The sequence below is a fragment of the Streptopelia decaocto genome (assembly GCF_964273445.1).
Source record: "Streptopelia decaocto genome assembly, chromosome: 17".
Taxonomy (NCBI): domain Eukaryota; kingdom Metazoa; phylum Chordata; class Aves; order Columbiformes; family Columbidae; genus Streptopelia; species Streptopelia decaocto.
The window spans coordinates 1,417,858-1,433,488 of NC_138672.1; the positions used below are offsets into that span (position 1 = coordinate 1,417,858).

Here is a 15,631-nt window from a genome sequence, read left to right on the forward strand (position 1 = left end):
GTCCCATGGGCTCGGCACAGCCCCATCGGGCAGCTTTCCCCACAGCACAGCCATGGCTCTGGCAGGCAGCAGGGCAGGCAGTGGTGCAGGCAGTGGTGCAGGCAGCAGGACAGGCAGCAGGACAGGCAGCAGGACAGGCAGCAGGACAGGCAGTGGTGCAGGCAGCAGGGCAGGCAGCAGGGCAGGCAGCAGGGCAGGCAGCAGGGCAGGCAGAGCAGTCCACTGGGGCACCAGCCCATGCTGCCATCCTGCCCCGCAGGGCTGGGTGCCCAGGGACAGCGTGGGGTGGCAGGCCTCAGCGTGGGTTGGGGATCTGTACCCACTGTCCCCTCCTCTGTGCCACCCGGTGCCTGCTCCCCATCCCCTGGCACTCCTCTGCCCTGGGAGCAGGGACCTGGGAATGCGGCTGGGGACAGTGGCTGGTGTGGGCACGGGCTCAGTCCCTGCCAGCTTGCGTGGGGACCCTTCCACACCATGGGCAGTGCTGGAGAGCCCCAGTGCAGTGGGGGGACACGGGGCCACCTCACAAACCCCAAACCAGGGGTGGGTACCTTGGAAAACTGCAGCTCAGCTGGGACATCAGGGCTCTGGCTGCCGGCTGGGACAGAAGAGATGCTTGGCAGATGGGAGCCACACTTTGGGCTCAGTTTCAAGCCTGGCACCTGGGAAACCCCTTTAGGGAACTGAAATCCCACGTGGGGCCGCATGTACCTTCTCCAAGTAGCCACCGCGTAGCTGGAGGGTGGCAGGGGAAGCACAGAGGGGTGGGCAGGTGCAGATCTGTGAGCAGCACCTGCACCAGGAGCCTTTCCTGGGGGTGCCAGGGCACTGCTGTGGGGCAGCAGCACCCCCCGGCATGGGGCACACACCCAGTGACGGGCACCACCCAGCCGTGGGGCAGTCACAGGGCATGCACCCAGCCGTGGGTCACTCACACAGCCATGGGGCTCAGCCACAGGGCACCCACCTTGCTATGGGACATGCACGCAGCCGTTGGGCACCCTCTCAGATATGGGACATGCAGGAACCACAAGACACACGCCCAGCCATGGGCACGCACCCGCCCTTGGGGCACACACTAGCTGTGGGTCCCACGCTGCCCACGCGGCACAGGGGAGGTGCCGGGAGCCGCTGTGCCAGCACTGCACGCAGCAGGAAGGACCCGCCGTGGGGCCAGGACGAGGCAAAACCGCAGAAAAGAGGAAGCCCTAGAGTGCCCCAGCGCAGTGGCACAGCTGCCCGGGCAGACGCAGGCACCTCGCACGCCACCGCGCCAGCGCTTCCCCGGTAAGTCTGAGCTCAGCTCCACCGCCCGGCACAGGGACAGAGGCTGAGAAACGATTCGGCTACCAGCGCTGCCGGAGCAGGGTGTCCCCTCCCAGAGCATCCTCAAAACGGGGGCAGCATCCCCACTGCTGGGGACGCGTGGGCAGAGGGACCTGAGGCACTGGTGCTGCCGTGTGCGGTGCGGGGAGCCAGCAGAGCTTTCCCAGCCCTCCCTGCTTCGCATGCCAGCGTTTTCCGGAGCATAAATTTAGCTCGTGTGTTTTAGCAGGACAGGCAGAGCAGGCCAGCGCAGGGAAGGGATTTTTCACAGCAAAGCTGCAGCAGCTGAGGTGGGAAAGCAGGGCCCTGCTTTCTAGGAGGTTCCAAAAATCACAGAGGAATGCACAACCCTGGCTGGCCGCGGGGCTCAGGCAGCCAACGTGTTTATAGAGGTTACTGCAAAAGGGAAACTGCCTTTGGTGCTGAACTCTCTGGGTGCCCACGGGCACTGAGCACTGCTGGGTGGGCTTGAGCTGGTGACCAGTCCCCAGCCCAGCCGAGTGTCCCCTTCACCATCCCTGCCACTGTTCTCTGGTCCCCTCCGCGGCACAGGTTGTAGTACAGCATTGCCAGCAGAGGCCTGAGACCGGCAGCTGGGCACCGTGGCAGGGCGAGCATCTTGCAGCCACGCTCCTGTGCGCCTGTGGCCTGAGCCCTGTCAGCAGCAGCCACACACGGCCCCTGCCTCCCCTGCCCTCCCCGCGGGGCTCCGGCCATCGGTCACACCCTCAGGAGGGTGCTGGGGTGGGGGCACTTCTTGGTCAGGACACTCCAGTCTGGCCATGCGCAGGGTTTTGGAGTTCCCAGTCACTCCCAGGGACACCCCAGTTTGCAGCTGGGGCCTCACCGTGAGGTGTTGGGACAGGGCTCAGGGTGTTACCCCTTGCCCTTTGGTATGTGGTCCCTGGCTGCAGCAAGGCTGGCTGCTTCTTGGGCCCAGCCTGCCCTGGGCAAAGCTGGAAGGGTGGAGTGGGACTCAGACTATTTGTTAAGTGGGGAAACTGAGGCACAGAGCAAATATCAAGACCACATCCCTTGTGCGTGTAATGGGGAGCAGTGCCAGGCAGTTGGGGTGGGGGGGACAGGTGGCTGCTGCTCATCAGCTCCGTGCCCAGCTTCAGCAGCATCCCTGCTCACCCCAGAGCTGGGGACACCAGGGACACAAAAGCCACCCGGGGTCACACCAGGTGCACAGGGGACCCGGGGGAGGGATGGGAGGCAGCAGAGGGGTCAGGGGTGATACTGGGGCCTCAGTTTCATGGAGAAGCCCTTTCTCCATCCCCTCTGGCCCCAGCACCTCCCCACTGCCCTCACCTCTGGCAAGACGAGCTGACACTCCTCAGTGGCCTCTCCTCTCTCCCAGGTGCGGGTCTGTCACCCAAGAAGGTGACAGCCAGCTCAGCAGCATGCTCCGGGCATTGCCACGGCTGCCGTGGGGCTGGCCCGGCGTGAAGGTGGCGGTCACTGCCGGGGTGTTTGTAACCACCCTCTGGAACCTGAGGTGGTGCTTCCTCGACCCCTCTGAGGTCTCCAGAGAAGCCCCCAAGCACACTGAGCCGCTGGTGGTCCTGGTTTGGGCATGGCCCTCAAAGCAGGTCCCCAACATCAGCGGGGACGTTTGCCGTGAGCTGTACGGCATTGCGGGCTGCTGGCTCACCACGGAGCGGCGGCTCCTGCGCCGGGCAGACGTGGTGGTGTTTCCCCACACCAGGCTGCAGCCCGGCAGGGACAGGCTGCCCAAGGAGAGGCCGCCAGGGCAGAACTGGGTGTGGGTCTCGCTGGAGTCCCCTTCCAACACTAAAGCTCTAGCGGGATGGAACCAGACCTTCAACTGGGTGATGACGTACAGGCGGGACTCAGACATCTTCATCCCCTACGGCAAGCTTGTGCCCAACCGGTCAGCCACCGTGAATATCCCCACAAAGACCAACTTGGTGTCCTGGGTTATCAGCAACTATCACAGGAATCAGAAAAGAGCTGAAGTCTACAAAAACCTCTCTAGGTACCTCCATGTTAACATATACGGGAAAGCAAACAAAAAGCCGCTTTGCAAGGACTGCCTCTTGCCAACAACATCCAAGTCCAAGTTCTACCTGGCCTTTGAGAACTCCATTCACCAGGACTACATCACCGAGAAGCTCTGGAGGAACTCGCTGCTGGCCGGCACCGTGCCCGTGGTGCTGGGCCCTCCAAGGGCCAACTACGAGCAGTTTGTCCCTGCAGACTCTTTCATTCACGTCGATGACTTTGGTTCCCTGGCAGAGCTGGCCACCTTCCTGAAGACCATGAACTCCAGCCGCTACCGGCAGTTCTTTGCCTGGCAGAAGAGGTACAGCGTGAAGCTCTATGCCGACTGGAGGGAGCGCATCTGCACCATCTGCACCACCTACCCCAGCCTGCCCCGTGGCCACGTCTATCCCGACCTGGAGAGCTGGTTCAACGCCTAGCACAGGGCGATGTGTGCTGTGACCATCAGGGACACTTCTGGGGTGAGGGGAGCCTGGGACACTCTCCTACAGAGCAGGACATGGGGCATGGAGGGACACGGAAGCCCTGACCTCTCTTCCCAGTCCAGCTGTTGCCACACTGGAACCTTGAGCAACTCTATGTGACTTAATTTCTTGCAAAACAGGACTAACCCCCCACCCCCAGACCCGACACTGACCTACCTCGCCAGGGTGCTGGCAGGACAAGAGGGTGCTTTGGAAGTAAATGATACAGTGCTGCAGAGGCTCTGCCTGTGGTGCACAGGGTGGGCAGCATGGGGGGCCGGCTGTGGGCTCAGGGCTCCCCAGCCTCTCCCCGCCATTGCTCTGTGTCCCCCCAGCACCTTCTGCTGGGCGGTGACATTTCTGGCTAGGATGGAGGAGTTTACCTCGGGGCAGCCCAGGTGTCCCCAGCACCCTGGCGCACAGACGGCGGGCACAGCCTCTGCTCCGCTGCTTCTCAGCACACCCATTGCTCCCACCCACCCCCACCTCAAACCATGGGTGTCACCGTGCCAGGAAGGACTGGCAGGACACCAGATGCTCCTGAGTGCAATCTCAGCTTGCTCAGTGCAGGGCCGAGTCAGAGAGGGATGCTGTGGTTTCTCACTCCCCTGCTGCGGCAGGAAGCCAGCGAAGCGGGGGCGTCCAGAGCATTGCAACAAGCACAGAGCAAAGCTGCTCCCATGGGGACCCTGTGGCACCGGCAGCCTGCTCCGTGTGCCCTGGGTACTGCCGAGCCCCTGCACACCCCGCACTGTGCACCCACCAGCACGCCAGGCACCTGCGCTGCCAGCACCCCGTGCCACACACAGCACTGTGGGCACCCTGCCACACACCCTGCAGCACAAACACCCTGCAGCACGCACACCCTGCAGCACGCACACCCTGGGCACAGGCACTGCCCAAGCACCCTGAGGGGAAACACCTATCTGGGATCGGCAGCAATGTCAGGGTCAGGTGACAGGACCATGGGGTGGGACATGACTGCTCCATCCATGTCTTCTTCATGCCCTTCCCCATGTGCCCCTCGACTTGGTGCCATCAGCCCACCCCAGTATAAACAACTCACAGATGTCCCTCACTGCAGCCCCGAAGTCGCAACCCCACTGCTGGCACCCCACGAGCTGCTCCCTGCGCTCGGGGCGCAGCAAGGCCCAGGTCTGCAGTGTCACCCCTCAGCAGAGGGGACATTCCCACCCCAGGCTGGTGCTTCACTGTGTCCCAGCTCACCCAGCCCAGCCCTTGCTGGGTTACCGTTTGACAGGCACGTCGCCCTCTTCCGATTTCTGTGGCTTCCAATTTCCGTCTTGTGTCTTCTGGGTCAACCGAAAACAGAGCAGGAGCGGCTCTGAGCAGCCCTGGGCAGGGCGCTGGGGCAGGGGGTCTGGGGTCCTGCCTGCCTGGCCTTTTGCTGGAGCAGAAAATCAGACAGTGGAAACGTGGAGAGAAAACACCTCAGGGAGGTGACACCGTTCGCAGGGTTTCTGTCACCAACCCTGCCCATCGCCAGCCTCCGGCACCCTCAGAGCGCGCGGCAGCGAAGGGCAGCAGCGCCGGGGGAGCTGCTTCCAGCGGGTGCCGTGTCTGGCTGTGCTCCCATCCTGCGGGGCACCCGGGAGCAAGCAGAGACACAGGGCACGACCAGGGGACCCCTCTGCGCAGGGACACCCAGCCGGGTGTGCATCCCAGCCCTTTGCAGGGTGCCAGCGGTCACCCCACTCCTGCCCACCCCAGAGAGCAAACCCATTGTTTACCGGCAGATGAGCTGAAAAAGCGGCTTTTCAGAGGCTTCACTATGGGCAGGGTCATTTTGTTGCTTCTGCTCAGGGGTAAAATCCTTTTGGGGTGCAGGCTGGTGGCAAACCAGGTTTCAGAGGCCACAGTGGTGACAAGTGAAGGTGTCAGCCCCCAGCCCTTTGCTTCTCCTGGCTGGGCTGGCACCCCGACCCCCAGCAGCTCAGTCCCTGCTGCCCACCCTGGTGCCTGGGCTGGCACGGGCACCGCCGGGCTGGACCGAGGAGCGTTCCTCACGCAGTCCCACAGCCCTGCTTCCCAGATGTCTCCGCTGCCCACCCAGCCACTGGGAGCTCGGCCAATCCTGCTACATCCCCACACGGCCCTTCCTCGTCTGTGGCGAACAGCCTGAAGATCCAACTGTGCTTCCACCCTTCCCAAAAGAAGCTACAGCAAAAACAGCAGCTCCAATCAGGTGGAAGGTAACCCTAACACGCTCATTATTGTCTCTGCTTTGGCGAGCGGTGCCTGGACAAACTGGTGTCCATCAGGGCCAGGTGTTGCTGGCTGATGGGGACACGTCCACCCGATTTGGATGCACCAGTGCAGCCCCACCATGGCCCCGCATGCAGCCAAACCCATGGCGCTGGGCTGGCCAGCACCACGCAGAAATACAAGGGAAGCAAGGAACGGGTTAACTCGCATTCATGCCCCAAAGAACTGAGATTTATTTCATCACCAGAGGGAATATGATTAAGAAAAAAAAAAAAAAAAATTATAAAAATCATCATCAACTACAGCAGGCTCAAAGGCACGGGGTGCTAGCAGCATGGACAGGACGGTGTGGCCCCCCTGGGCTGGGACCCCCAGGGAAAGATGGTCCCTGGGCAGCTGGGCTGGGGCAGAGGGACCAGGGCTGGCGAGCGGGGAGAGCACAGGGGACCCGTGGTGTTGCTGGGCACAAAGCCCCCGAAACACGCCCTGCCACGTGCCCGGGGACGGGGGAAGCTCTCGTGTGCCGCGGGACGGGGGAGGCCGGGCTGCTGGGCTCAGCTCCAGCTCCACAGCGCAGCCCCCGCCCGGCCGCCCAAGCAGAGCCGCCAGGGACCCCAGCCCTGGGCCCAGCGCCCCAGCCCAGCGCTACGTGACAGGGAGGGGACTCTGGGAAACTAGCAAGCGCTACAAAGATTTTTGCTTTATAAAAACTACAACCAAAACCATTGGAAAAAAAAAAAATACATAAAACCACCCCCACCCCCCCCCCCCCCACCCCTCAAAAAAAAAAAAAAAAAAAAACCATAACAAAAAAAATACTTTTTCTCTGGGTCTTGCAGGAGCGGCTCAGGTGGGGCCGGGTGCGGGCGGCTCCGCGCAGCGACATGGAGACTCATGGGTGCAGTGGGGCAGGAGCAGCCACCCCCCAGGACAGGTTGGAGTGGGGAGCCAACACTGCTGGGACCAGTAAATTCACACAACGGGGAAGGGCTGGGAGCAACCGCAGAGAGCAGAGGCACCATCCCCATGCCGGGCTACCAGCCCTTCCCCTGCCCCTCACACCCCAAAAGCCCCAAGGCAGCGCAGCGGGTGGCCGTGCCCTCTGGGGGCGAAGGGGGAGCTGCCCAGCTGTCCCGCACAAGAACCAGCCCAGCCACGGTGTCGGGGCGGCACCACCGCCGGCCCCGCAGCCCCCGGTTCAGTGGCTGCTGTTGCTCATGGAGAGCCCAGGCTGCAGCGCTTGAGGGAACATCTCAGCTTTGTGGAAGGGCGGCATGTAGACAGGAGGGGAGGGAGCCAGGCTGTAGCCCTGGGACGTCACCGGGATGGGCAGGCCGGGGGGCACCAGGGGCTGGTTCATGTCATACATCACCCCCTCCGCCTCGTTGCCAAAGGGCAGCAGCAGCCGTTTGCCTTTCTGACGCCGGTTGCAAAACCAGACCCGGACCACCTGTGAGGGAGAGATGGGGAAGGGTGAGGGGGCGAGCCCAGGCACTGCGTGGGTGACAGGGAGACCCTTCTGCTGGTGACACCTCCACAGCACCCTGACCTGCCAGCACAGCCCCCTCCCTGCCACAGCCCCTCCTGGGGCTGGGCTCACACAGGCAGATGGTGGCTACCAGCCCCAGCCACTCACAGTATCACAGTATGTTTGGGATTGGAAGGGACCTCAAAAGATCATCCAGTCCAATCCCCCTGCTGGAGCAGGAACACCCAGGTGAGGTCGCACAGGAACATGTCCAGGCGGGTTTGAATGTCTCCAGAGAAGGAGACTCCACAACCCCCCTGGGCAGCCTGTTCCAGTGTCTGTCACCCTCACTGAGAAGAAGTTTTTTCTCAAATTTAAGTGGAACCTCTTGTGTTCCAGCTTGATCCCATTACCCCTTGTCCTATCATTGTTTGCCACCGAGAAGAGCCTGGCTCCATCCCCGTGGCACTCACCCTTTATATATTTATAAACATTAATAAGGTCACCCCTCAGTCTCCTCTTCTCCAAACTTCATAAGGGAGGTGCTCCACTCCCTTAATCATCTTTGTTGCCACAGCTTCCAGTATCAAACTGGCCTGATGTGGGTGCTCAGGAACAGCAGCAATTTGGGCATCCACCCTGCAAACCCTCCCAACCTACATCTTTGTCCAGGTTGAGGTCCTCGGCGATCTGGGAGATCTCCTGGGGACTGGGCTTCACGCACTTGCGGAAGAAGCTCTCCAGCGTCCCCTTCACGTTGGTCTCGATGCTGGTCCTGCGTTTTCTCTTCCGGGCTTGGGCCAACACTTGCTCTGCATTGCACATCTGGAAATGAGAAAGAGGCCACACGTTTAGTCACAGGGCTGGCAATGTCCCCAGCAAGCTCTAGACAAGCGTGGCTGGCTGTAGAGGTCTGGAAAGGATGGGGACAGGCTTTGTGCGCAAAGTGTCACTCCACTGCAGCCGGGGTCATTCTCAGTGTCCCAGTAGTGCCTGCAGCTGGTGCAGGGGAGATGGACACATCTGCCTGCACCCCCCAGCTCCCCAGGGAGCAGCAAGCTGCACCTGCAGCTCATCTGAGATTCCAGCAGGATCTGGTTGCTCTGAGACAGGAGCTGCCAGACTTGTCACAAGGTGTCTGCCAGGGCATTTGGGCTCCCCCCAGCCTGGCAGGTGACAGCAGCAGTTCCCCCCACAACCAGACTGAAGCCATGGCAGTGAGATGTTCTCTCCCAAAAAACACATCTAAAAGGGAGAAGCTGCAGCTTGAGGGCTCGGCATGCGGGTGCCCCGGCTCCCGGTGCTCCCCAGCCCGTACCTCTTGCATGTTGTCCGTGTTCTCCGCCTCGTTGAGCCAACGCTGCAGCAGCGGCTTCAGCTTGCACATGTTCTTGAAGCTGAGCTGGAGCGCTTCGAAGCGGCAGATGGTCGTCTGGCTGAACATCTTCCCTGTGCGGGCAGGCACGGTGTCACAGACTCCTGCCCCATGCTGGGGTGTCCCACCGTTTGCCCTCCAGGACACCCCCGCATGGAATGGGGGACCAGGAAAGGCATTCTCCCTGCTGCTTCAGCAGGGATTTAAAGCACTGAAACACTCTTCAAGAAGCAGCTGTAGCTATTTTAAACCAGTTCCTTGTTATCAAACCCTTCCACCTTGAGCGAGTACTTAACAGGGTGAGGGAGCCCCAGGAGGCCTGGGGCTGGTGCTCACCGCCTCCTTTGCAGGTCGTTAAGGAGCAGAAATCTCCATTGCCCAGGTGCTCCATCCCCCTCCTCGGCCTCTCCCTTTCCCCCGGGTGTGGGGGCAGACAGGACCCTTCCCAAACCCTTACCATAGAGGGTGCCCAGAGCGAGCCCCACGTCAGCCTGGGTGAAGCCCAGCATGATGCGCTTGTGCTTGAGGTCCTTGGCAAACTGCTCCAGCTCTTCCGAGGTTGGCGCTTCCTGGCAGGGGCAGAATTCAACTGAGACGGGACAATTCACACCCAAAGGCTGCCAAGAGTGGGGTCTGTCCGTGTGATGTGGTCGGCATGGGACAGGGACAGGAAAGGGCTCAGCTGAGCCCTTGGCAGCACCCACACCCACCCGTCGCTGCCACCTCTGAGCGATGGGGTGGGTGGTAAATGAGTTTTCCCCAACCGCTGCACAAAAGACCTCTGACCTCTGCCCAGAGACCCCAACGTGCCCCCACCCCACCCTGCCCCAACGCAGGACCCGCTAGACAGCCCCCAACCGTGTACACAGGCCAGCTCGCACCATGCTCCAGGGTGGCACAAGGACCTGGGGACAAAAAGCAGGTCCCGGGAACAGCCAGAGCTCCCCCTCTGCCCCAACGTGTCCGGGGAATGTCCCCTCTGCCCCCAGGCTCAGCCCCTCGTGGCCTGACCAGAGGCAGCACTGATGGGCGCATTTACGGGTGGCCCCGCTCCAAGCATCCCACGACACGTCCCCACGGGCTCAGCTATCCCGGGCCGTGGGCACCACCTCCCCCACGGCTCTGGGGCGCGGGGCAGCCCCTCGCCAGCCCTTCTGCTTGAGCCCAGGGCAGGTGAAACGGCTCAGATGAAGTGAACGATGAAAGCGCCCAAGACTCGGGTGGGATTCAAACACCTCTTTGCCACAATCAAGCTCTTCCCTTCTGCAACACTGCTTACCCAGGTGCTTCCCTTCTTCCCCGCAGCGCAGCCTTTAAACTGCTGCTGGGCCCTTGGCAATCTTTTACCCGATTTCCACATTTGCAGCACAATTTCGGAATTTGCAGACGTCCGTCCTAACACCGAATCTCGGCTTCTACTGCCTCGGCAACAAGAAGCTCGGAGCGTCCCGCCTCGGGCAATCCTCCCGCCACTCAGCCGGGAAAAAACGCCCCTCGTAACCCGCACCCAGCCCGGCAGGTTGCGAACCCGGGGACTCGCATCTCTCCAACTCGTCGTGGAAACTCCTGAATCCCCGCAGCGCGCACCCGGCGGCAGCTCCGCACAAACCCAACCAACGCACCCACAGCAAACCCCGGCATCATCTGCCGCTGCTGCCCCCGCGGCGCGCTTGCCGGGCCGGACGGGCGTATGTTACGTCCAGACTTCAAAATATTGAAAATAAGCCCAAACCACAGCTACCAGTCTTACTGATAAGTACCGCGCTACCATCCCCCCGAGGTCTCCCCGCGCCTCCGGGCTGGCTCTGCCCGCACTCCGGCAGCCGTCGGAGCCGCGGCGGGAGCGGCCGGGGAAGCAGCCGCAGTCCCCGCAGGAGCCGGACAGAGCCCGGGGTGACCGCGCCGCGCTGCCCCGGGCTGCAGTATCGCGCACCAGGGACGGTCACCGGGCACCGTGTGTATGGGGCGGCCATGCGGCATTGCGTGTGAGTGATGGTCGGCAAAAGTGACAGCTGCTCACCAAATCCCCGAAAACACCTTTCTCAGCCCAAAGCGGCCTTCCCGAGGCGCTCCCCTCGCGGAGCGCCTGACCCAGCCGGGACGAGCCCCGGCTCCGAGCCACGACTGGCCGCGGCAGGACGGCACCGGCGGGGCGCCCGGTTGCCGCTGCCCGGGCAGAGCCGGCGATAGCCGGGGTGGCCAGAGAGGCTCCCCTCCCCGACGGGGCGGCACGGCAGCGAGCCCGGCCCCTGCTCCCGCCTCCGCAGCGGCACCGGGGCACGGAGGGAAGCGCTGTACCTCCGAGGGGTGCCGGGCACCTGGGTTGCCCGGGCGGAGGGCAGGAGAGCAGCCGGTTCCCGTCCCGTCGGATCTCACCTCGTCGCCGCTGTCGCTGGAGTGGCCGCCCTCGCTGGCGGCACCGCTGGAGCTGCCGCTGCTGCCCAGCCCGGAGAGCCCGCCGGAGCCCGGCTGCAGGGCAGCGGGGCAGAGCTGGGGGCCGGGGAAGGCGGCGGCGGGGCCGGGGAAGGGTGGGCCGGGCAGGGCGGCGTTGGCGGCGTTGGGGGCCGCGGGCCCGGCCCAGGGCGGGGCGGGCCAGGCCGGGCCGCAGCAGCCCGCGGCGCGGGGCTCGGGCGAGGGCTGGCGGCAGGGCCGGCCCGGGCGCGCCTCCGCCTTGGCGGGCGGCCCGGCGGGCGGGGGCAGCCAGGCGCGGGCCGGCGCGGGGTCGCGGGCGGCCTCAGGCTCGGCGGCGAAGGGGAAGAAGAGCGGCTGGGCGGCCGCCCCGTCGAAGCCGCTGCGGGGGAAGGGCGGCCCGGCGTCGGGCAGGAGGCCGAAGGGGGCGGCCGGCAGCCCCCCGTCCGGGCTGAACATGCTGCCCGCAGCCCTAGGGCTCCATGCGGGGCTCGGCCCGGCCGCCCGCCGGCCGCTGCCTCCCTGCTGCGGCGCCGCCGGGGCCTCTGAGGGCGGCGGGGCCGAGCCGGGCCGGGCCGGGTTGTATGGAAATGGGCCCCGGTCCCATTGGCCCCGCACCGGTGGGTCGGGCGTGAACTTGATCCCCGAGGGGGGGCGGGTGGGGGCACCGGGGGAAGGTGCGATGGAGGGTGGGCTGTGGCCCGCCCGCACCCTGGCCCTGGGGGGCGGGAGGAGTGGGCCGGGGCGGCCCCGGGGTGCGAGGGACCCCGCTGCGGGGTCTCGCACCGCTCTGGCGCCGATCACCCCGTGTGACACAGAGGACAGAGCCCCCCGCACGGCTCTGGGATGCTCGTGGGCCCACGTCTCCAAATGTTGTGACAGTACCAGCCCCAGCGTCTCCCCACCTGGGAACTTCCTTGTGCCGCAGGGTCTGGGCACGGGCAGGGAACCGGGATCTCTCTGGGAACGGGGGCAGCTGCCCTGGCGAGCCGGGGCCGAGGGGCAGGGATGGCAGCCTGCCCGGGGCTGCAGCAGCCCCTTGTCCGCAGGACGAGCCCCGGGGAGGCTGGTGCCGCTGTGCAGCGGGAGAGCTGGACAAGGGCTCGGCCATCGCCACTTGCTGCTCTGATCCCAGCGGCAGAGCCTCACGGCTTCGTGGGGCGCCCTGCAAACTGATTAATGGGCAAAAGTGGGGCTCCTCAGCTCCCTCACACTCCCACAGTCCCTCTGCTCTGCGTCACCCCGCAGAGGAAGGCCGTGCCTCGCAGGGAGCGTGTCCTTCTACAAAGCCTGTGCGGGCAGAGGGTCCCCGGCGCTCTGGGCGTGCCGATGTGGAGCTAATTGCAGCCCCAGCTATCAGGCCCATCTGCTCCACAATGGAGCGCGCTGGATATTTTCTCTATCTTAAGGGCTTTCCTCTCACACTGCCCTTCACAATGGTGCTATCGGGGCCGGCTCCAGGCATTTCCCCTTTCCCTGCCTCCTGCCCCGCCACCTGGAGCTTCCCCGACCCCGATGCTGCCGCCCGGGCGGGCTCTGCTGGACCCGCCTGCCCGATGCCGGGTACGGGCAGCACCGGCGGCCCCGAGCCCAGCCAGGGCAGGGCCGGGCCCGACCCCTCTGCCTGCACCGCTCCCTGTTGATTAACCCGGATTACCCGGAGCCTGCTGCCGTCTCGCACTGGAGATATGCCGAAGAGATAGGCTGGAGGAGCCTCCCCCATGGCGGTGGGATGGAGATGGGGCTGCTGGCTGGCCTGGGGGAAGGCGCTTGGTGCTGGTTATGAAGCGCTTGCTTTGGGTCCCCTGGCACCCAGGGACTGGTGGCTGCAGTGTGAGCAGCAGCCCTTGGCCCAGCACATGGCACTGCCACACATCGGGAGAGCTGGAACAGCCCCCCTGTTGTAATTATATTCCTATAAGGAAAAAAAAATAACTGAGAGGGTGAGGTGGAATTAAAGGCCATTCCTGACTCGGGGCTGAGCGTGCCAGGCTGCCCGTGCCAGCTGTGCCAGGCGGCTCTGGGGTGGGAGGGCAGCCACAGAAAAATGACCTGAGGATGCAAAAAGCCCATCAGTGGGGATGTGGGCAACCCCCAACGAGCCATGGGCTGTGGGACCTGCCTGGGGGAACCACAGCCCAGACCTGCTGAGGCTCCTTTCCCTGCAGGTGCTGGATTCGGCTGTGCCAAGGGAGAGCCAGGCCCTGGGACGTGCTGCCAGGGATGCTGGCACCCGGGCGCCTTGCAGGCAGGTTTGCCCCATTGCCTACTCCTCTGCCTGCCCCTCTGCCTGCCCCACTGCCTGCCCCATTGCCTGCTCCACTGCCTGCCCCTCTGACTGCCCCATTCCCTTCCCCTCTGCCCATCCCTCTGCCTGCCCCACTGCCTGCCCCATTGCCTGCCCCACTGCCTGCCCCTCTGCCTGCCCCACTGCCTGCCCCTCTGCCTGCCCCACTGCCTGCCCCTCTGCCTGCCCCTCTGACTGCCCCACTGCCTGCCCCATTGCCTGTCCCTCTGCCCATCCCTCTGCCTGCCCCTCTGCCTGCCCCACTGCCTGTCCCTCTGCCTGCCCCATTGCCTGCCCCTCTGCCTGCCCCACTGCCTGCCCCTCTGCCTGCCCCTCTGCCTGCCCCTCTGCCTGCCCCACTGCCTGCCCCACTGCCTGCCCCTCTGCCTGCCCCTCTGCCTGCCCCTCTGCCTGCCCCATTGCCTGCCCCTCTGCCTGCCCCTCTGACTGCCCCTCTGCCTGCCCCATTGCCTGCCCCTCTGCCCATCCCTCTGCCTGCCTCATTGCCTGCCCCTCTGCCTGCCCCATTGCCTGCCCCATTGCCTGCCCCCCTGCCTGCCCCTCTGCCTGCCCCATTGCCTGCCCCATTGCCTGCCCCGTGCCAGCGGGCAGAGGAAGTGTCTCTGCAGGACTCCAATCGCAGCCATCAGCCCTGCTCCTCCCGGGCTCCCGCTGCGGCCCAGGTTTCAGAAGATCCTTGGCCGGGCAGTAACTCCCCTTCCCTTTGATTTATTGTTCCCGGGCTGGACCCCCCCCTCCTGCCAACCTGCTCTTTCTCTCCATCCCCCCAGGAAGCCCCCCAGCCCCCTCAGCCCGCTGAGGCCTCAAACACATTCCTGCTCCCTTTCATATACAGGCAGAGGGGAAGGGAGACGTTGACTTTGAACCGACCCTTTGTAGGAGTGGGGGCCCATTGTGGCAGTGATGGTTTTAGCTGGGGGATGTGGAGAGAGTCAGTGGGGTTTCTTGGTGTGTGCCTCCCCATACATTTCAATGGGACGATTTTGGGGGGCCTGTGTGAGGTGCCCGGTTATTGTGTGGGGTCATTGTGCACCGATGGCCAGGGCTTGGCCGTGCGTATCCTTTGCAGAGCGTCTTGCCTGCTCCAGGAGGATGAAGGATGTGTCCCTCCATCGCCCCATGGCTGGACCCTGCTCAGGCTCCAGGCTCAGCCCGGCTCTGAGGTCTGTAACCCAGCCAGGGATGTATGGGATCCTGCTAGGAAAAGGGGAGCAGCAAGAAATGTGTCTGTCCTCCCCAGCTCACTGAGATAGCATCAGGTTGTGGGGACAGAGATGCACATCTGCTTGTCCTCCCTTTGCTGACTGTGCTGTTTTGGCATTGGTTTGCTCGGAGACAAGATTTTAAGCGAGTGTATGACCACAGATGAAGTTTTATTCACTGTCAGCCCAGCCTCTCTCCTGGGGCAGGTGATGGAGGAGCCACCGGGGCTGTGCTGGATCCCCCTGCGTTTCACGCCTGGGGCAGCCATACCGCAGTGGGTCGGGGGCCCAACGTCAGAAGTTGGCCAGAGCCTTCACTCCAGGTCTGTCCGAGTGGGGCTGGGAGCCGTGTCCAGCTGCAGAAGCCCCATCGCTGGGAGGGACACCAAAGCTCCTCCATGGCACCACAGCTTGCTTGGCTGCTGGCCTGGGTGGATGGGATGGAGGGCTGGTGCTTCCAAACCCGGCCAAAATTCCTGGAGGATGGTTTGGTCAAGATCTGCCCCTTCATTAAAAAGACCTCTGCCTTACAGAGCCTGGGGCGTGATTTGGGTATTGCCCACATCACTGCAGTGCCTGAACCTGCCGGCTGATCCTCCCTGCTGTTTTACAGCGGGGGAAACTGAGGCACGGGCAGGCTGGGGCTGAGCACCGACCCTGCACCCTGGGCTGTTCCAGGATGTCTGTGGCACAGACAAATGATTTTTCTGTGCCCAGACGTGCGATGGGGACAGGGCTCCCCAGGGGTGCCTTGAGCGAGGTCTTCCCGGCAGGAGCAGCCGGGTTCTCCTCAAAGCTCAAGCTTCCCCAAGCCCCCGGGTGTGC

General features: G+C 63.9%; 2 protein-coding genes across 2 annotated transcripts; one reads left to right on the forward strand and one right to left on the reverse strand.

Annotated features, from left to right (window-relative positions):
• Window positions 1-1,171: 1,171 nt before the first annotated feature.
• Window positions 1,172-6,832, forward strand: FUT7 (fucosyltransferase 7). Its single transcript, XM_082067554.1, has 2 exons — window positions 1,172-1,287; window positions 2,690-6,832. The coding sequence occupies exon 2, from the start codon at window positions 2,733-2,735 to the stop codon at window positions 3,771-3,773; it is 1,041 nt and encodes a 346-aa protein (XP_081923680.1). The 5' UTR covers window positions 1,172-1,287; window positions 2,690-2,732; the 3' UTR covers window positions 3,774-6,832.
• On the reverse strand, window positions 6,832-11,755 carry LOC309447175 (POU domain, class 5, transcription factor 3-like; the record flags this gene model as incomplete). The annotated part of the gene is made up of 5 exons (XM_082067553.1): window positions 6,832-7,494; window positions 8,173-8,337; window positions 8,831-8,961; window positions 9,345-9,456; window positions 11,264-11,755. 5 exons carry the CDS (start codon window positions 11,753-11,755, stop codon window positions 7,243-7,245), a joined length of 1,152 nt encoding a protein of 383 aa, XP_081923679.1. The 3' UTR covers window positions 6,832-7,242.
• Between the last annotated feature and the right edge of the window lie 3,876 nt (window positions 11,756-15,631).